The 21,597-nt window shown below is 42.2% G+C and overlaps 1 protein-coding gene across 2 annotated transcripts; it reads right to left on the bottom strand.

The window, feature by feature from the left end:
* Positions 1-314: 314 nt before the first annotated feature.
* On the bottom strand, positions 315-13,440 carry dcbld2 (discoidin, CUB and LCCL domain containing 2). Of its 2 annotated transcripts, none has more exons than XM_020100678.2 (15): positions 13,031-13,440; positions 10,446-10,670; positions 9,855-9,992; positions 7,448-7,499; positions 7,294-7,366; positions 5,327-5,460; positions 5,062-5,102; positions 4,705-4,905; positions 4,001-4,125; positions 3,313-3,460; positions 2,868-3,008; positions 2,684-2,777; positions 2,555-2,604; positions 2,339-2,473; positions 315-1,564 (listed from the first exon to the last, which is right to left on the bottom strand). In XM_020100678.2, exons 1-15 carry the CDS (start codon positions 13,116-13,118, stop codon positions 1,152-1,154), a joined length of 2,058 nt encoding a protein of 685 aa, XP_019956237.1. In that variant the 5' UTR covers positions 13,119-13,440; the 3' UTR covers positions 315-1,151. The 2 variants fall into 2 exon arrangements, with proteins under 2 accessions (XP_019956237.1, XP_069389361.1); XM_069533260.1 differs by having other exon boundaries at positions 2,868-3,005; positions 13,031-13,437.
* Positions 13,441-21,597: the final 8,157 nt, after the last annotated feature.

Below are 21,597 nucleotides of genomic sequence, written 5' to 3'. Positions count from 1 at the left end.
TGGGGAGTTTGGTGAATTAATTTTCCTCATCAGCCTCTTCAAGTTAACGTACATCTCTGGGGGGAAAAAAACCCACACTTAATCGTCAGTACAGCGTCTACTACGACTGAGTATAGGGGGCAGGCTGAAGCAGAAGTGGTTTTCGAGGGTAAAGTGGAAATTCTATGAGAAAATGCCCCAATTGTAGTCTTATTTCCAGGCTAGCTGAGTCTCTCCTGAAGAAAGAATCACAGACTTGGAGGAAATTGCCTGTTTCATAGTTTCACCAGATTGGTTCATGATAAGTATGAGTTCTCCTTGCAGCTTATTTTCTAAAACATTTTTGGTTTTCCTTTCTTCTCTATTTCGTTTCTTATATTCTCTTAATGTTACAACTTTATTCTCGAAATCTCAGAATTAATTTTCTAATGTCCCTAACATTCCATCGTAGTCTACGACAGTGGAACCACAGTTTTTCCTTCTGTGATCAGTGGGTCGTGGTCGTTGTGTGGGTTTATTTAAGAGTCTCTCCTCTTCAGCAGGATGTGAAATAAAAAATAAATATCAGTAAATCACTTTAGAGTTTTAACAGATTCTGCATTAATGGAATTAATATAACTATACACAATTTCAAGTCATGCTTTTAAACTAAGACAAAGAACGTACCATGAAAACTAGAGTCTGTCTAGAGAGGATGAATTATTTGACCTTTAACGTGGGGTACAACTTGCAATTCATTCAAAAAGAGAACCATTAGATTTGAACCTGATTTAACTGTAACAGAGTAAAAAAAATGAATAGTGGATATCACAGTTTCACAGAATGCAAGAACTACTAAGAATCACAGAACAGGGACAAAGTCTTAATCAAATAGTAGTCAGCGTTCTCTGTTTCCGACTCCCCCGCCTGGCACTAACACATTCATCTCTGTGGTTTCAGTGATAGGACTGTAATGGCACTACACAAGCAGATCGTGGCCATGCAGGAACAATTAGGCAATACAGACATCTCCGGATGAATCTAAAGCTAAGGTAGTGTTCATTCAAGACTCGAGCCCAGGCTCCGGGGCTCATAGGTTCACGCCTCCTCGTCCATTAACAAACCCTCTGTGTTCGGCCTCAGGTTGTGCTGGGCAGCGAGGGGCGGAGTCAGGCCATAGGCGTCCCAACTCTTCAGCTCTGTCCCGTCTGCTTCTGAGTGCAACTCTGAGGTACCTGATAGGTCAGATCCTCAGTGGCCTGTCCAGTGGCGTTCTTTGGTGTGTCATACGCCGACCTCCCCGACTGGCCACTGTCTGTCCGGGAGAGAAGGGAGGCGGGCCCGGCACCCATGAAACCGCACACAGCGGCGGGCTGGGTCAAAGATGTGCCACCTGAGGGATGGCAACCCATATCCACCACAATAGGTGTAGCATACTCAGATCCCGAAGCTGGCAGGGGTTCTGCGTATGCGTGGTACACGTCCGGTGAAATGGGGGCATCGTACAGGTCAGGATCAGAATATCCTGGGTCAGGACCCTCATCTGGTTTAAAAGTGGAACGTGCACCCAAAGTTGTAACTCCACTCACCAGCGGCTGGGCGTATTCTGAAAAAACAGCATGTTGAAGTGTATTAATAACCAAGTAGTCCCTTGTATTGCTTTTGGATAAAAAATTATTAAATCAAAAATGCTGTGCATGTCCATGCAGGTGCCAGATTCATGCTTTCCCCCTCATGGTGACAGGAAGTGAAGCCACGTGTCAACAAATGCAAAAGAACACGACAACAAGTTGTCACAGAAAACAGATGTGAACAAAGTAAAATAAAACTGTTGCTTTGCAGATATTTAAGGACGTGCACACACTCATGGCTGAAAAAAATGTGTTTCGTAAGGACAAGTTTTCAAACAAGAAACGTTCACTGTGCATCTTTTAATCATCTGATGTCCTGACCAATCTTACTGATGTTTAACTCAAAGACTAAACATTTCAAACAAGTTGTCAGTTATTTCCTCATTTCCACACAGATCTGTATAAACAACTGACTAATGGCTGCAATGTCCTTTCAGAAGAAAATGTTTCACAACAGTTTTGAAATATTTTGTTAGATAAGCTAAGCACTAATAACACCCTGTCAGGTTCAACACCCAAAAAAAAAGAAATCCTGAATCCTTCAGTTTGTCTGGAACGCTCCGAAATTTTATTTCGTTTCTGCGTAATCCTGCAAACGATCAAATTGGAATCAAACTCTCTAGCAGAGGTATTTAATCAACTTTAATGGCTCCAGAGTACCACACACAGACATCATGAAAGCAGGAACACGCTGCATGTAGTCTGAACGGTGGCTGACTTCAGAGGTCACGTTATTGAGCAGTATTTACCTGCAGGCTCAGCGTGTAGTCGTGGAACAGCTCCTCTCCCCGTCAGTCGGCCCACCTCACTGCTGCTGTACCGAACTGAATCCTCACTCTCCATCATCTTGGATGGCAGCAGCTGCTTCATGCTCTTCCACCAGTCTGCAGCAGGAGCACAGTGATATGAGTCCTTCCAGTTTAACGCTCACAAATCACATACGCAGCTATAGAGTGATGCCATACCTGTACGATCCCAGTGAGGAAGATCATAAGTTCCCTCTGAGCTCTTTTTCCTGCCAACGGGGGAAAATTACTAATGGAGGCAAAAACAGACGTTTTCATTTTACACGTTATAATGATAAGAGTTCATACCTGTTCCTCCAGTGCCAAGCACAAACCACAGTCACGATGAGAGCACTCAGAACTATGACCAACACAGGAACCAGAACTGTAGCCAGCGCCACATCTGACAGCAAAGATACGACAATAAACATCCCAGAACAACCGTCTCTCCTGGAGATCCAGAACAAGCTTGTGTATTTTAAGTCTGACGCACCTTGGCTGTTGTGTGGAGGCATAGTGGTGTTCCTTATGTCTGGGGTGTGTGTGGTTTGGCCAAGGTCAGGGGGGCGTTTTGTTCCCGCATGAGGGGGGGTATGACGAGATGTGGGGAACGTCCTGGGTTTCACCCTCCCTGCTTAAAGAAATTGCATCTAATAATCTTGGATAATAAAACTCCTGTTATTTTTGTTCGGCTTCATCCACACTCCATTTTCAAAGGGTCAAATCACCGGCTCCGTTTTATTGTGTTGCGTCTTTACTCCTCTGGAGTTTTCAGGCGCTTAAAACTGAGGAAAAAACATGATTGGCTCCGTTTAAAGTTAGAAAACTCTTTCATCTATCATCATAAAAAAGGTCAGTGGGTTACTTTAAAATTCTGTTAATGAAAATGTATCGGTGTGGATCTAACCTTTATCAGCTGATTAACCAACGATGTTTACCTGGAAGGATTTGGCAGCCAACCAGCTCCAGCTTTAGTGCGATTCTCTGGTGCCATAACGTTGGATTTATCCTCACAAACCGAGCCTCGATGGGAGGAATGAAGTTGTTCCTCACCTCGTGCAGGTAGTTTATATTTCCTTGGAAAATCTGCCATGAAGTAAGAAACAAACTGTGTTTATTGAGCCAGAGATTAAAGCCCCAATTTTAAGAATAGTAGTAAATTAGAAGGAAAAAGACGTGTATCAGAGAAATTCTTGTTTCAGACTGTGAACCAATGCACTAAAAGCCATAAGCTGATTATTTTTCAACTTGCCGAGCTCATAAGTATTTCACTTCACCCAATAAGAGGCGGTGAGAATCCCGGCAACTTGTAGACAGCAGCAGTTCCAGCCTAACAACCCGGCCACTCAATCCATATCCATTCATTATTAATGCCCGAGAGCCTTGACTTGTCTACCACAGCACTTAACTCAAACCACTGACTGTTCGCATTTCCTGCCACAAACATCTCTTAGTCAATACCAGTTGCTATGGAAACAGTCGAGGTACGGGTCCCTTGGCCTTCTAAAGTGACATTCCTGTCCATTTGCAGTAATTTAAAGAAGAGGAGGAAAAAAAGAAGAAGCATAAAAGCCAATGACGTAATTGTTGAGCAAGCATGGTTTATTGATTTTGTGATTGTTTTACCTTGTCTTGTGTGGAGTTTGCTTCCCTGTAGATGGACCACTGCTGGACATTATTACTGAACAGGACCCGATACGCAGACACATGGTACGGATACTCTCTCAGGGTGGAGCCTGTGGTGGTGATGCCTGCTCGGACACACGCGGAGACAAAAGATGATGAGCGGCTGAGTTGACGACTTAAACAAGACTGAGGCTGAGGTGTATTTAATATCCACTGTGATGAAGTAGTGTGTGTAAATCCTCTGCACATGCTGCCTTCATATAAAACATGCTCGAGCATCATATTTAATAAGGTTTCATGAGGAATATAATTGTGTTGAAATTGCACAATTTCTTGTGCAATTTCTTGTGCTGCCACTTTTTGGCTCAGGTAAAACTATTTATTTGTGTTTGTATGAGACATCCAGGCTGAATAAAATAAATAGATGCAATATATAGTCTCCTTAAATTTCTTTTTTTTTAAGGCATAAGAAAGTTGTGTAAGTTAAAATCCCACAGTTGTATTTGTTGTCTTGTATAAAAGTGAAAATTATCATTGACCAACTCAATATTTCTAGGTGCCAATACAATGAGGGAGTAAAGAAATTCCAAAACCAACATATTAGACGATACTTCAATCATTCCTAAGATGTCTTCATCAGCCACAGCTAAAAACCTACACATTCAACAAAGAGGTGTGATAGTTGTGTGCCAGTAGTTGTGTACCTGTGATTCTCTTCTCCTTCTTGAGGTCGACCTGAAGCCACTGATGCTGGTCGCTGTGAGCAGGCCCCCACGGTAGCCCCGCCCTTTTGAGGCGTGCCCCCGTCGCCGCCCACTCGCCATCGACCCACTCCCACACAGATGAAGCCAGGAGCTGAGTGTCTGCGACGCCGCCAGACTCTAAACCCAGCGTCCCATAGCAGCCTGCGAACACAGAGCCCATCATGGATGACAATACAAGAGAATGTAGGAGGTGTTAATGTGATGTTTTTAAGATCCCTGCTCGCGGTCCGGACATTTACAGGACGTCTCCCAGCAAAGACATTCTACCTCATAATGGCACTTTATAGAAAAACTCACCATTGGTCCTGAAGGTGAAGAGGCTGTTTGACAAAGTTCCTCTGAGGAGAGAAATGTCAGATTAGAGGATCGGGATTGAAAATTGTTGTGTATTATATTACCAATATTACAACTCCCTCAAAGTTTATCTGCTGAAACTTTATTTAATATTATTTTTACCAGTTTGCCTCATCGATGAAGAATTAGATTCACATTCTGTTTAATTTAAAATAAACATGATTAATTATGAAGTGAGGCCGGTTTTTGTGTGAGCGGAAGTTCTTACCCAGTGGAAGTGACATTGTTTGCCAGTGTGCCCTCATAGTGAGGGATGCCTTTGCTGCTGACCACACTGATCGTCCCTCCCACAGCGTTGGACACCACGCCTGCATGGATGGCTGCCACGCACAGAGGAGACGACTGCAGAGACAAAGAAGAGGAAAAATCCACTTTATATGAGATTTCTTTTTTGTGTAGGTTGGAGCCCGACCCGTTACGGTTTTTGGGGCTAGTTCTATACAAACATTTTCAATACCAATATAGGGAGTAAAAAAATGTTGATACTTGATTTAAGACAAATAAATATGTTAAAAAAGACATTTGACAATTATTGATGATGACGTTATCAACTTCTGTCTAACTCTAATAGCTGAAGGTCAGATCAGCTTCAGATAAACTATTCAGTGGGTTTTGTCCATCACCCACATTCGGAACACATCAGGAATCTCTGAATGGTCATAATGACTTTGAACCATGATGACAGCCAGTGAAACCTGTCTGAACAAATCTGTCCGTTAATTAAATGGCACTGCATCATTTTGAACCGTGTGCAGGTACAGCCCGGAACAGGCCGCACTGTCAGCGCTTAACCTTCAGACCGAGGGGAGATAAAGGACGATGAGTCAGCGTGAGGTCACTTCTCTGCAGAGAGAGAACGCCAAGTGGCATCGATAATGATTCACTGCCGACTGCATTCCTGTCCAAACCTGCTGCCACATCACTGAGGAAAGGACAAAAAACCCTGAATCCTCTCTGGCCACAAGCTCCTTCCCATGAACAGCTGCTGGAGCGAGTTGGAATTTTATTACTGGAAAAGACCCACACTGGAATTCATAGCCGACAAGATTGTGGGAAAACTCCAGTGACCCAGAGAGTGACGAGCACATGTACACACGTCTTCTCACACACACATGCACAGCAGTCGAATGCTGCCACCAGTGATCAACGCTCGTCCCGTGACTCTTAAACTCCCCAAAAAAACACACACCACATCCTAAAGCGAGTCATACCAAACCACTAACACAAACACAAAGCAGCGCTCCAAACCGCCGCACCCTGCCTCCAACTGAGGAAACCACTCTCTCCCTCTCTCACACACACACACACACACACGACATATGATCAGCTGGATGTGGAAATATCAAGACATATGAAGCATTGGATCACAGTAAAAGATACTGAGGCAGAACTAAGAAAGAGAAAGCTGCAGCGTGTGGGCAGGAGATTCAAGCAAGACTTTATCAGGCCCCCACTGTAACACACACACACACACACACACACACACACACACACACACACACACACACACACACACACACACACACACACACACACACACACACACACACACACACACACACACACACACACACACACACACACACTGAACTCCCAGCTCTGCTCAGCACCCTCTTGCAGCTGGACTGGATTAGAGCGTTATTATTATTATTAACTATTATCTCACCTCCCTTTCACCCGCTGACCCTGCCCCTCCTCTGTTCCTGTGGGGCGCCTCACTCTCCCCGAAGCACACCCCGATACTCCTCCCTGTCCTCCCATCAGCCAGCAACATCTCCCCCTCCCTCCCTCCCTCCCTCCCTCCCTCCCTCCCTCCCTCCTTCCTTCCCTTTGACGAAAATCTCAAGCTCTGAACATGAGGTCATCGGCCAGAGACTCTGCACCCATGACCTCACGCGCAGCGGGGGTGCTGTGAGGTCATCAGCCCAGGAGTCGCATGCCAAGGAGCGGGGGTGCGTTTACACTCAAAATCAAATCAAAATGAAAAAGGAAAATGACAGAAATGTAAACTTGCAGCACGGCAACGGATGAGACAAATAATGAGTAAGAAACGACGCGATGATGTGCGGTTACAGTGACCAAACAGCAGGAGAACAATGAGCACCGTGACCGTGGAAATGTGATGCTGGAGACAGAAGAAAACATCTGCAGTGCTTACAGACTGTACACACTCACCTCTCTGTAGCCATTCGGTATAGTTCCAGAAATCTCCTCTGTGGACGTCAGGCAGCCTGCTGGGCAGTATTTACTACCAAGAGAGATCATAAGCAATGAGCGTCTGACAACTTGATCCCTGCACAAACATCCGCACAAAGCAAACGTTATTTACCTAAACTCTGCCTCTGGGAAATCAGTTCCTTTGTCCAGGCAGGTAATTAGATCTGAAAGGGCAAACAAACAATGTCAGAACTGGTTTCTCTGCACGTTCCTGTCAACCCGTTACCCATCAATACCTTTACTTCCCTTTCCTCTGTAAAGAAAACAACTGTCAAAAATAAATAAACAGTGAAAATCTGCTCGGTGCAACCTCCCAGAGCCGAAGGTGATGTCTTCAAGATGTCCACAACAGCCCAAAACACTCGACTAATCAGTTCCTCTATAGATACAAAGTTTATGTAAATCATTTTTGATAAGTTTGTCATTAGTTTAGAAAACCATTAATTTCTTAAATGTGAAGATCTGTGCTTTCTCTGCAGATCGTTCCAGTGAATTGTTTGGGAGATGTCGAAGAAAAGTGAATAACATCTCAAAGTCCCAGCGCTCAAGGAGAAATATTCAACAACTTGTCCAATCAGAAATCTAAAAACATTCAGTTCAATATCATCAAGACAAAGAAAAGCAGACAGTATTCCAACTGAAGACAGTGGAATGTCATTTTGCTTTAAATATAAATTATAACTATTTAATTGTCAAAAATTAATTTCAACATGACTCCACAAACATCAAAGTCATACAGCATAAATGTGAATGCATGTTGGGGGTTCCTAAAGACATGAGTGTTTGGGTGATTAGAGACGCAGCACATACGTGCAGCAGGGGATTGTGGGCTGCTCGGACTGCGTCTGCATGTGGTGGTGGTCACTCTCTGTGAGTCATGACCACATGATCAAAACTCCCATATATCTGCTAAACCAACCTGTGAGTCAAACTGACAAACACCCCGCAACCACCACAACTTAGCTGGTGACTGGTTTACTCAGCTGTACCAACCGTTCTCCCCTCAGTTACAAGACAAAAAAAACATCACATCTGCACTTTGGTGGAAAAATGAGACGGACTCATCGGTGGACTTGTTGCCTCCCGGTGTGATTCACTCACACAAAGATGACCACGGGACTGAATTATTCTCCTCCTGCACACACGTCACTGCTTTGCTTGGCCACAACAGACTTTTTAATTTTTTTTAATTACAGCAGTTCTGATATAAACCATTTCCTCACTGGCTTATTTATGGAAACGTCCTCCGAGGTCATTTGCACTGAAGTTTTAATAATTGTTCTGTGGCTGCAGAAGCAGTTGGGAAATGTCTGCAAATTACAAAATGCTAACGCCATTAATCAATTTTTCAATAAGCAACAAATTTTCAACAACTTTTAGAATTTATCGTTCAGCCCAGCAACTTATCAACCTCCCCGAATGTGACGATTTACTGCTTTCGTCTGGTTTAGATTTTTGTACATTAGACATCTCGACCTCAGGGGAAATTGTCGCGGCCTGTGTTCCCCGGTTTTTGACATTTTGGGGATTTGCTGCTTGAACATAAAAACAAATCAATACTAAAATATAATGAAAGAAATTAGATGCATTTTGGATGCAACTGTCTTCTTTATGAACTGAAAGTGGTTTCAAGGCATCAGGAGACGCGATGCAGCGCGTTAGAGAATAAACAGACTTGTTCATCAGCATGTGTTTTGGTTCGAGTCTCTCTCTAATGTTTATTCCATCATGTCTGGAACACATCACTCAGATTTATTTTATTTAATTACTGATGTTACAAAAGAGAACTCTCCCTAATCATTTTACATTTTCTTCATTTCCTTATTAACACTCATAGCTCCACTACAGGGGACTTCAGTCAGAAAACTCAAATTTGAAATGTTAATTGCTGGACTTAGAGTTTGGTTTCGAGGCTTCATTACTTCCCCAGATATGATTATATGGATATATATACCACTCTGAGAACTGCAGTTTCACACACAGATGATGCCACACTTTTGTCTGATCGGAATAATCTACCAACATGCTAATAAATAGACGGGTATCCATGAACATGAGTGCAAATATTCAAAGCCCCCATATGATTAATCCTACTGACTTATTACTTAACTTCTCCTCTGTCACCAACAGGATCCAAGATATTTGTTCTATGCCCAAGATGACAGAGAAACCAGGGTTGCAGTCACAACATTTGTTAGCTCCACTTCAAAAAATAGATATATTGTGGCACTGAATTAAACCACGATGGAGCAACAGACAAGTGTTATCAATGGTCCTCAGAGCGGACGTAAAATTTTAAATTCTCACACAGCAGTGATTACGTTTTAGAAATAAACACACACACTTATCATCTGTGTCTTTCCAGGACGATATAATAACTCAGAACTGCTACAAACATGAGATTGAACAGTAACACTCAAGCAACTTTTCCAACCATAACAGAAACAACACAGAGATAACCTCACTGAAAACACTGTTCCTGTCGCTGCTGCAGACCAGGACCTGTGTGTGATTGTTACCTGTGTGTTCAGTGGTGGAGTAGGACAGGTAGAATCCGTGTCCAGTGTGATGGGTCCCACTCATGAACTGGACAGTGACCTGGTTGCCGGTGGACTCGTTGAGATCTTTGACTTTCAGACCCAAACCGCAGTATTTCCCTGTTGAATAGCACACGCAGAGACACAGCGTGTAGTTAGTTACACAAGCCCAGTTAGTTTAACGTATACAACAACAAACTGACCATTCAGCAAAGCATTGTAATGATTAATAATACAGAAATGATCCTTGTGTGGTGGCTGGTGTAACTAACTGTACATAACAAGAACTGAAAACAGGGTCTCACATATAGTCTACTGCAGGATGACGCAGCAGAAACAGACTTTACTCCTCGATTATTAAATATTTGTGCTCAATTGTTTTCAAAATTTGGGGATTTCAAAATTGATTCAACATTTCTCAGGACCTTTTCCAGCTGTATTCTCACACGGGATAATTTTTCTGTTTCCATTTGACTGGGGGGTTGGCAGGAAACACTCCAGAGAATGTCCAGAGTAATTGATCACACTGAATAAATAAAAACAAGGGTCAAGTCCAGTATCAACAGTTCTCACCAATCACAGTCCTCCCGGGTCCGATGCCATTGTATAGGCCGAGGTAGTTGACCTGGCAGTCCTTGTTCTCTATGTCCAGCTCCGCAAAGCGAAAGTGGATCCTGTGGCCACGTGGCACGCTGATCTCCCACTCACACACCGTGTTGTTGGGGTATGTCCTCGGGTAACCCAGAGAGGACAGAGTCCCACTGCTGGGGCCAAGCACACTGGGGCCACAGCCGTCACCTGCAGGGCAACACAAACACACAGAGTCAGGAAAAAGTAGGCGGGAGGAACCCGTCTTTAAACTTTTAAATCAAGATTTTGGAATTTAGTACTTCAGTAATAAATAAGTTACAATAATAGGAATTAAAGCAATGGTAATGTATTAGTCTTTCATTCAAATGTCTTTGAAAAGAATGGGTCTGTGATTGTAGGAGGCTGAAAGGATGACGTTTGTTTTTGTCATGGGATGAGTTGTCAATAAGAAGAAAAATTGTGGACAACACAGGCTTTATTTTACATGTCTTTAAATTTCTAGCATCCAAATCTGTTTCTGAGAGGCTACATGTACACAGTGTGTGCTTCTTCTACTTTATTTACCGCTAAACATGTTGTATCAGTGACTTTAGTTCCCTTACGTATACACAATAAATAAAGGGACCACAGACTGTAATCAATCTAAACTCAGGCTGCAAAGAATTGATTTATTGATAAGTACTAAGTGTTTCCGAATGATTTTCACTAGCAGGTACTTTGATAATTCATGAATGTAGAAGTATTTTTCGGCACAAATGCTAAATGTTATCCTCCAAAATGGGGACCAGGTGCTTTTCTTCATTTATAGCATCGTACAGTGAATATCTTTGGGTTCTGGACTGTTGCTCTGAAGAAATGAGCGACCTGACGGCGTCACCTAGGACTCAAGAAATTCAAATCAGACATAAAATATTTTCAAAGACAAAAGAAGATAATTGGAATAAATAGAAATGACCAACAGATAAATTAATATTGATATATAACAGTTAGTTGCAGCCCTTATCTAACATTATTTATTTCTAATTCCAGGCTTTGTGTGTTTGGGGTTTATGTTTATTTCTGCAGGTCAGGACATCAGGTAAGTGTAATTGTTGATTTATCATTGAGCAAGGCACCGAAACCCACATTGTGTGCGGATGTGGTGTAAAAAGGACGTTATTTGCTTTGCATAAAAGCATCTGCCAAATTTATGTCGCGTAATAATTCAGTACACATTAGGTTGGCTTTGCATTTTATAGCCAATCAAACCTTTTGGCTGCACTGTGCAGAAACTAAATCTGACCAAAACATAAAATTTAAGAATCCGCTATCTGATTTTATTAGTTTCTAGCTGTTAACGACCGATTAATTAAAATTTAAACGACAATTTAACGACCCTCGACTTCAATTTTTCACGGCCTTGTGACCTTTTTACGACAATTATGAGCGCAGAGTTTTTTGGGGGGGAAGGTTTGATCTTTGGTGTGTGCTGCATCTCTGAGCTGTCAGAAAGCACAGACGTGTTGTGTGAGCGTGTGTGTGTTGATGTTGTGGCCTCATGGCTCTGAGACAACACTCAGCAGTCACGCTCAGTGGTGCTAAGTGGATGTTCTGTCCAGCCTGCAGTTACGTAAGAGGCCCTCAGTGGACACTATCCAGATGAACAGGACAAAAACAAAAAGCCTCACTCTGAGTCACTGACGCTCAGGGACAACTGCACGGTGTTCTGCAGGAGTTCCTCAGGGCAACAGCTTAAACCATCCAAAACTTCACCGAGACAGAAATCCACCTTTTAAACTGCTCCCCGTGCACCACGTGTTCAGACACTTTACATTTAAAGTTGTGACAAACTGTGTCCACGTGTTTACACTCAAACCCCCACAGGCTGCTTCCCCTACCCCCAATCTGTGGCCACCTGAAGCTGCCTGTGGCCTCTGAGGAAAACTACTAAATCCACGTTTTGGGGCACAAGAGGGTGTAAATGAATCTTTTAACAATCAAAATATGATGCATTTAGTCAGATTGTGTGATTAGATTCAAGGTAAAAGCGGAAACCGAGCAACTTGGAAGCACAACAAGGCCACAACCTCCCCCAAATGTGCCGTTTGTCTCACACGGGGAACTTTAAAAACCAGACTCCGTTTAGAGGACTCGCAATTTAACGTTTACAAGCTTATCAGAAGAGGTAAACAAAGATTACACTGTGAGTTGTAACTTTTATCACATCGGTTAAAAGCTATGTGTTGATTCTGCGAGCGTTCAATCCCTCTGATAAGCAGTTATTCGTTTACAATCAGGCTTTTCAGAACCGGTTTGCCTGGTTTAGCTAGTCCCGTCCTCCATCTGAAAAACACCGTGGCGGGCGGCGGCAAGAGGCGAAAACCGAGCGGAACTCCGCGTCCACACGAACACGTGAGTTGGGTTCAATGTTGGAGGACAACAACAACACAAAAGCTTTTCTCCTCAACACCTCAACCCGCCCGTGTTCACGCGTTTTTTAAAAGCAGCATGGCGGCGTCTGTCTCTGTGTATGTGTGTGTGTGTGTGTGGTTGTGCTCGGTTCCTCCGGGTTGTCGAGCGGAACCAACCTTTCTGCGCTCGACATGTTTCCGCGGTGAGGATGATGAGAAGCGACAGGACCAGGACCCGGGCCCCTGTCGGTCCCCTGCCCACCATTACCGCTCTGCCGATAGCAGCCTGCAGTCTGAATGCATACTGCTGCCCGCGTCAGCTCCGCCGGCTGCACCGCTTCGACCAGCACCGAGGGTCGGACACTAAAAACACGGACACGATCTGCGGGGGTTCGGCTTCTTTCCTCCCGAGGATCGTCCTTTAAATTCCCCGTTTACAGTCCAGTGGTTAGCGACTCTCTCAGTGTGGAGGTAACTGCTCCACAAACACACACACACAACACACACACAGACACACACATCCAATCTGTGGAGCTACTTCCTCCAACTCAGGCTCCTCCTCCAGACACACAGGCCCCCAAGTGGTCTGAATGATCCCAGAGACACAGCGAGCAGAGCTGCAGCCCTGAGCAGGGGAAGAGGCACATACACCGGGGGTCTAAGATCCACAGGAGCCAAGATCCACAGGGTCTAAGATCCACAGGGGCCCAAGATCCAAAATCCACAGACCCTAAGATCCACAGCGCCCAAGATCCAAAATCCACAGCCCCTAAGATCCACAGCCCCTAAGATCCACAGCGCCCAAGATCCAAAATCCACAGCCCCTAAGATCCACAGCCCCTAAGATCCACAGCCCCTAAGATCCACAGTGCCCAAGATCCAAAATCCACAGCCCCTAAGATCCACAGCCCCTAAGATCCACAGTGCCCTAGATCCAAAATCCACAGACCCTAAGATCCACAGTGCCCAAGATCCACAGGTCCCAAGATCCAAATCCCAGGGCCACTTCTAAGTTTCAAGATCCAAAATCCACAGGGCTGTTTGTGAGTTTCTGTGTTTGAACCATGAGTCTTGTCCTGGTTTCATACACGCTAAAACACACAGATTCTCAACATCTACTCAGCACTCAACACATGGAGGGGTGGGCGAAGTGTTAGAGTCCACAAAACACTTTTGGAGTCTCAGGGGTAAACAGCGTTGCAGCCAAATCCAACAATTGAAGTAAATGGGAAAAAAAACATAAAATGCTGCTTCTGTGGTGTCATCCAAGTGTTCGAAAGGTCATTTACACATAAAAAAAAACTCAGAGGACTTTTACTTTTAAATGTCTTCTTCAATTCTCTTACACAAACAATGTGTTGCTGATTCTGTGACAAAACAACCGTCAAATCGTTTCTATCATGTGCCCATTATCACTGTGATGAAGAAAGTAGAGGAACAATAAAATGCAACAGACATGTTTTAACAGGTCTGTTTGTTGTAGCCTCGACTGGCTTCAAATCAAACACGGCGTCAGTGATATTGTTCAGGCGGAAGTGAAAGAACTACTGTTACTCAGACATTCACAGGATGAAGATTAAATCATTATTCTTTAAATATGAAGGACTACACTACCATTCAACAGTATATTTCTGTCCCTAAAATAATGTTCCTATTTCCAGAAGATAAATCGATCATTACTCGGCCTGTGATGTTAAGTCGGGGGGTGGCTGCGTTTGTCAAATTTTTTTCTGCAATGGTCAATTTCATGGACAAAAACTGGTAACAAGTGCCAAGCAGGTTTGAATTTCAATATTTATAACTATGCATTTGAAAATGTAATTTTATACTACTAGTTACTGGCAAAAGTAATGTCCAACACAATACAAATATTCCGATTAGAGGAGTTAGTACCAGCAAACTTTAGACTTAAACATTAGACCCTTTCTGTGCACTGTGGTTGGGGCCTCGCATCAAATCTTTATCCCTGGATGATTAATCCTGGGGACAACCACCCTCAGATGTCTGTTGTCTGTCTCTATCACAAGCGCTTATCAGGGCAATTCTAAAACATTCTTGAGGCTGAAGTTGCACAACAAAGAAATTTAGGATATTACGAACATGAAGTCATTTAGTTTCACCATTTTGAAGAATATGAAAGTGTGTTTTTACTGGTGAAACATGTAGTACTTCAGGGTATCTACATCCTCATTTAAAATGACAAGAACCTTCACAGCATTTGTTTTATAAAAAACTGATGTTATTCAGGAAAATGAAGCACAACGCTTCAGATAGACGTAGCAGTAAAGTCAACATCAGGATTGCGCTTGTTGCTCATTCTCTGGGACTGAGCTAATAAACCGTCCACCCTTCATTACTCCATTACTGCGTTGTCCTTCCAGCTATGAGCTCTCAACCCCAACACAAGAGAATGTAAAATAGGTGCAGGGACGTTGGAAAGTGAGACTCCACATAAAAACATTGATTATAACTGATTAATGACTCGGCCTCTCACGTCATATACGTCCAGGTCTTAGCCGAACACTTCAGAGCAGCTGAGCCACCTGAAGAGACTCAAGAAATATCCACTTATTATTGTTCGACAGTACACCCTGACTTGGCAAAGAGCTTGAATGTAATGCATCTGCCAAGAGTAACCAATAGTAACATGTAGCAACAAACACAGATTTAAGCCTGTAGCCTGTGAGTAATATGTCGAATGATTCAGAGTTTTTTCATTCTGGATGGATGGCCCGGTGTGTGTGTGACTTTGTTTCTACATATCTGTGTGCGGACGACAGGCAGACGTCCACGAGGGTGTATGAACGTGTAATGTTTGGAGAAGCAGCCAGAGAGAGTCACTAATGCTGAAATTGTCCTCTTCTTAATTCTCTCCCACACCCGCCCCTGGCCACCCTTTTTCACTTTGCACGTTCTCCGCCTGTGTTTCTATGACACATTCACATGAGGGGAATTCCAATGTCCTCAAAGTGGCAGTCTTATCTAGATGGGTCTCAGTTCCCCCCCAAAAGTCCAACATAGATAAAGTAATATACGCGGGTCTGAAGTCAAATTTATCTCAAAGTCCATTCGCCGCAAAGACATTTGTTTTTGTTGCTGTTGCTCTTTGTGTAAACTGCAAATCTACTTTTCCCCTTCACACGTTTGTTTTTCTTTGATTCTTAACTTATATAAACGCTGTATGTCACTTATTATATATATATATATATATATATATATATATATATATATATATATATATATATATAATGCCAGAGCCCACTGTATGTAACCATTTTACAATCTGTCACAAATAGAAGTAATGCCTTATTTACTTTTGCAACACAACATACTTTTCTATACAATAAGGTTTTATATGTATAACCCAAAAAGATCAGCCCCTGAAGTTTCCCTGTACAAACACAAGTCTTAGTATCGATCAAACGTTGCCTTGAGACTGTGTAGTATCTGATTTATTTTCCTGTCAGTAAAACTCAAAGATCAACCATCTTAACAAACAACATCCTGATATGAATTATTATAAGTAAACTTGTGTCTTGGAGCCACACTTGTGATTTCTAAGCTTTAAAAAACACATCTAGCATTTGCATTTAACCAGCGGTCATCATGGAGACAGGTGAACTGTTGCAGTGAGGACCTCTGCTGGAGAGATGAACAGTTAGTGAGACAGATTGACCAGACTCACACCACAGAAATGAGACTGTGCCTCTCGGTGGTCAGAAAGTATCACAGCAGGTTAACAAAAGCTGGTCAGTTGAGTTGTGTGTGTGTGTGTGTGTGTGTGTGTGTGTGTGTGTGTGTGTGTGTGTGTGTGTGTGTGTGTGTGTGTGTGTGTGTGTGTGTGTGTGTGTGTTACTTAAATCTGTGATCCATATGCTGGTAGTGACGGTTAGTCGAGTACCAGCTGAACATTCCTTTCTCCTCTCATGTCAGATGATTTCTTGGTGCATGATGCAACCTTTTCAGAAAAGAGACCGTTAATGAGAGATTAGTCATCACAGTCAGGTCTGTACCTGCAGCTCAGGTGAAGACGACAATCAGCTCAGGAACCAACACATCAAGTGGTTCCACATATACTGAGAGGTACAGAGGTAAATGTTGTTCTGCTGTAAAATGTTCCCTGTGACTGACATATTATCATATATAACAATGACATATTTCTTGTACAGATGTAGAAGTATTTGCAGAAGTTTGTTGAGGAGGAGCTAGTTTAAACTACTCAATACTAACTCCAGTGAAGGTTGAACTAAGTAGTAATAGTAGTTAATGTATTTTTAATGTCAAATCATAATAGTAAATTGTATTTTCACGTGTCAAATACTGAAAAAAATATATTTGGTATTTATTGAAATTTTAAAATTAAAGTACAGACAAAATATACAAATGATAAATTATTGTTTTAGATGTAAGTCATCAATTATTTAAGAATTCAATGATATGAAGTTCATTAAGTTTGTCTTACTAATATTAGGTAAAGAACAAGCGGTACGTTGTATGTTCTCCACCACTATCGATCTGTCCACCCCCCACAACCCTGCTCATATGTGATCAAAGATTCTGGAGTTTTGTTTTTTTGTGGAGCTAAATAAAATGTTACTATATGATTTATCCACATCATTGAATCATTAAATACCTTCCCACTGCATTAAGTTTAACAGCAGCCACCAAGCATCAAATAAAATCAGTTTACTTCAATCTTTCCTAGACAAGATGGTGTCTCAGGTCTTAAATTCCCTCTGACACTGACAAACACAAGCAAGCAGCACAAGGCTGATATCGATCTGTTGTTGTGGGAAATTAATGGTATTTCTTGCGGGCGTCTGAGATCTCAGTGTGGAGCTGTTCTTGACCGGCGGCTCGAGAAGGTCAGCAGATGCAGGGGGAGACCTGATTGGTATTCTCACACACTCAGCTGTAAAAGGGGGGATTGGACTTCAAAGAATTCAACCAAGGTCCTGACAGTGACCGAGGGGTCAAGCGTTTCCATGGTGACTCCAACCGGAGGGTGCTCTGGAGACTGGACTCTCACTTGTTTACGCTGGACCTTCATGTTGAGTCCAAATAAGTGGGGACAGTGTGGGTGCACAACATTATCACACACTAAAAGTGATGAGGAAAACATTCTAAACTCTCATTTAAATGCATTAGATGTAATTAAACATGTTGCCGTTACATGCTTTGCTGCTGTTCTTATTACAAGCTACAATATTCTTACAGGGGTAAAATCTGTGCACTAACTACAATCTCCACTAGAAGTCAGTATAAGGCTCAGACAAGTGCAGATGAATCACCGTCATCTGCCCTGACACTGATTAAAAAGCCTCACACAGCTTCTGGCTGTCTCAGATGAAATGTGTTTTCAAATGTGAACATGATGGTACTGATGCAGTGAGTCTGGGGAATTTGAGCCTCTCAGGTGCATGGACATGTATGTAATTGTTTTCTGGTATGATCTTGGGACTATGTGGAGATTTTAACTGTGTGGTTACTTATGTTCATTTGTTTTTTTGGTTTGTTTGAAAACCAGATTTCTCAAGAACTGCCCATCAGATATAAATCATAATTTTAGTGCTGATCCAGGAATATTTCTCTTTTCTTTAACGTTGTGAGAGAAGGAACAATTCATGGATATTTAGGGAACTCATATCTATGAGTGTGATATGTGGTAAAAACTGATTCTATTTAAAGGGACTGTTGACAGAGGTATGTTTTCCCATCCTGAGTCCTGTTTGCTTTGGAATTGCCTGTCAATGCTGAATGAGTTTTGTTTGTTCAGGGGATTGTGTTTATGATTGATTTTAGGTTATTTTTCACTAAAAATTGTTTTTAATTTATTTATACATTTATTTCATTCATTGACCAAACAAAGCAATTTAAATGCAAACACAAAATCTCAAATCTTGAATATAAAGGAGCAGAAAGAAGAATAATCTTATACAATCTGCCCCCCCCCCCTTCACAAGACATTGATTAACAAAGCAAATCATTAAGTCACTTACATTAATTAGTCAGAACAGATCTGACTGTTCTACAAATAAAATATTAGAGTACAGTATATAGTATATAATGCAATATAAAAACATGCACGCTCTTCCAGGTAGAATTGTTAATCAGATCAGAGATTAAGTAAACCTGTGTTTGACATCATCCTTGAAAGCCTTGTATAATAATGTATCGTTACACTCTGGAGCTTCAGCTGATCCAAACAACTACTTTCCCCTGTTAGATTTGTGATCGACACAATAATTGTAGCTTTGGCAATTCAGACAACAGAAGCTCTTTTTGTGTGTGTGTGTGTGTTTCAGTCAGTGAGTTGTTTCCCTGCATGTGTACCCATGTTTGTGTGTTCGTGTCTGAGTGTATACATGAGTGTGTGTGAGTTATGTGTCCATCGTCCATCCATCATCATAAACGTTGGGCAGAGGAACAGTATCTCCGTGTCTGTGGTCCTCTGTGGTTTTACAAACCTGGAAGGAAATGAGGTTTTCTAGCTGCTGGTTTGTTCCGTATTTTTTGTTTCATTAAATAAACACTTTTGACTTGATGATTCAGGTTCGCTGTCCTCCCCATGGACTCATGGGAGATCGTGGCTGGTGGTCCACTGCTGTATAACCATTAACTGGAGTGTCTGTTCACACCAGAGCACCCGTCAGTGGGACAGTCAACATACGAGATGTACATTTTCAGCTTCCGTCCCACCTCCTCACACAAACAGACTTTAGAGAAGACGTACCCATGGCGATAATCAGACCCTGTGCACAGATTGTTGTCTTTTAACCTGGAGAATTTGCTGTAGTTTTGTAAATAATCAGAAAACCACAGCTTCCTCTAAACCAGGGGTGGATGTAAATGATGTGAATCGATTTACCTTCAGGAGGATCCCATCTTCACTGGGGATACACATTAATAATCTGAACAAGGAGTTCATTCAATGCCATAGCTCTTAAAAGAGTGCATACCTACGCCAAGGCCCAGAAGTCCACTCATGAATCCACTTTTTAGATCCAGATTTGGATTTGCACCGAATTGCATCAGATCCCTAAATATGTAAATATCTCTCAATGAAAAACCTTTAACCTGCATATGCTTATTCATTTTTATTTGTTTATATAGTACATTCAGCAAATGTGCAAGTCAGCAAGAAAATAAAATAGGGTGTGGTACACAAAGGTGGTGAGAGATCACCAGACCACCCTCCATAAGCTTTAAAGGCCACACACGTACAGAGACGAGGTTCACAAAACTCTCTTGTGTTTAAGATCACGGTCAAAAAGGCAGTTTTCATACTTATCTCAATGAGATCAAATGTTTGTTGAAAGATGCAGTATTGTGAGGCTGCATTGATATAATCCATAGACTGTATTTAAAGATGAACGACATGTCTCGACTTCTGCCTACTATCCAGAAATTAAGTTAAAATGTGATAGATACAAACACCGGCATCAAGGTCTGTGCAGCAGCGATCAGAGGATGGAGCGAGTTGTGAGTCTGTTGTAGCTGTAGCTGGATGTCCCATCCACTAACATGGAGAAGGTGGGATTTTTGAACTATGCTGCAGCCAGCCATCAGGTGGCAATCGGGACGATAGATCAGGACGCTTTGGCTTCACTTTAATGGAGCTGTTATGACGTCCATCTTTATCTACAGTCATGGGTTTGATCACATCTTAGATATGCTGCATACACATCATCATTTAGAATAAAGAACGTTGTCATTGCTGATTCAGCAGAGCACCCTGTCTCCACTCTGTCCTACACATTTCTTCTTTCTCTTCATCCACCTCATTCTCTCCATTCTTATTTATGTTCCTGACCTCTGATTGTCCACCAGTATTTATCGTCTGAGGCAAACTGTTTGCAAACTGATGCCCTCTCAGCAGAAGAAGAAAGTACAAAGCTGTCCAGAGCAGTGACATAAACACAAATGGCAGTCGCCCAATCCACAACAAACCTGGCAGAAATATCACTGAACAGTTTTCTATCTTGGCTTTTATCATGATTTTGATCAGATTTTTATATTTTCGTTGATTCAGCTTCCTAGCAATCTCTCAGGCTGTACTTTGATTATATTACAGCATGCACTACTCTTCTGGTTTTCAATGTTCATCGATGCATATATTTACAGTTTGTGCTTGAGGTATTACAATAAGAGTTTTATAAGCTATGATTCGGGTTTGGATGTGGGACAGAATTTCAGTTGAAAGTTTCTTTTTTTAACCTGTGGTTTTTATGAAAGTGTTCGGCAGGATCCAATTCTGGTAAACGGCCCGGAGCTTTTCTTGTGGCTGAGATATTTGGACATGAGCTGCATGGACGAGTTATCTCTGACCGCCCAGGATCCTTTCTTGGCTTTCTGGACACATTCCTGGTCCAGGTGCTGTGTATTTTCTTTTTCATTCTGCACGAGCACCACATGTAAACTTTTCCAGGCCAAATTCATTTATTATTCAAACATACAATAAAGGGTTTCATCTCTCTGGCAGCCAGCCCGGGACTTAGTGGTTAAAATAATCTGGTCCAAGCATCAACTCAGCCCCTTTAACCATGCAGCTTCAGAAGCATGGATTACATCAGTTTCTTGAATTAAAGATTTAGAATCAATTTTACATTCACAAAAGAAGGAAGCAGGATCTTCATTCACTCAAACTGTTAGTTTGTTACGGTGTCAATTTTTAAAGGGGGCAGGGAGGCAGACTTTATAGGTGTTTTATCTTCCAAGACAGAATAAATAAACTGCAATATACT

This window comes from Paralichthys olivaceus, chromosome 10 (assembly GCF_024713975.1).
Source record: "Paralichthys olivaceus isolate ysfri-2021 chromosome 10, ASM2471397v2, whole genome shotgun sequence".
In the NCBI taxonomy this organism is placed as follows: domain Eukaryota; kingdom Metazoa; phylum Chordata; class Actinopteri; order Pleuronectiformes; family Paralichthyidae; genus Paralichthys; species Paralichthys olivaceus.
Note: the sequence above shows the minus strand (reverse complement) of the source record. Positions and strands in the feature narration are given on the sequence as shown.

Bases quoted from the DNA above. Each gene is read 5' to 3' on its own strand.
- dcbld2 (XM_020100678.2), bottom strand. From the start codon at position 13,118: ATGGTGGGCAGGGGACCGACAGGGGCCCGGGTCCTGGTCCTGTCGCTT. The intron at 3,009-3,312 runs GTAAACATCGTT...AATTTCTTTAAG, and splicing joins TGGCTGCCAAATCCTTCCAG to CAGGGAGGGTGAAACCCAGG. The intron at 2,605-2,683 runs GTATGAACTCTT...CCCCGTTGGCAG, and splicing joins GCTTGGCACTGGAGGAACAG to GAAAAAGAGCTCAGAGGGAA.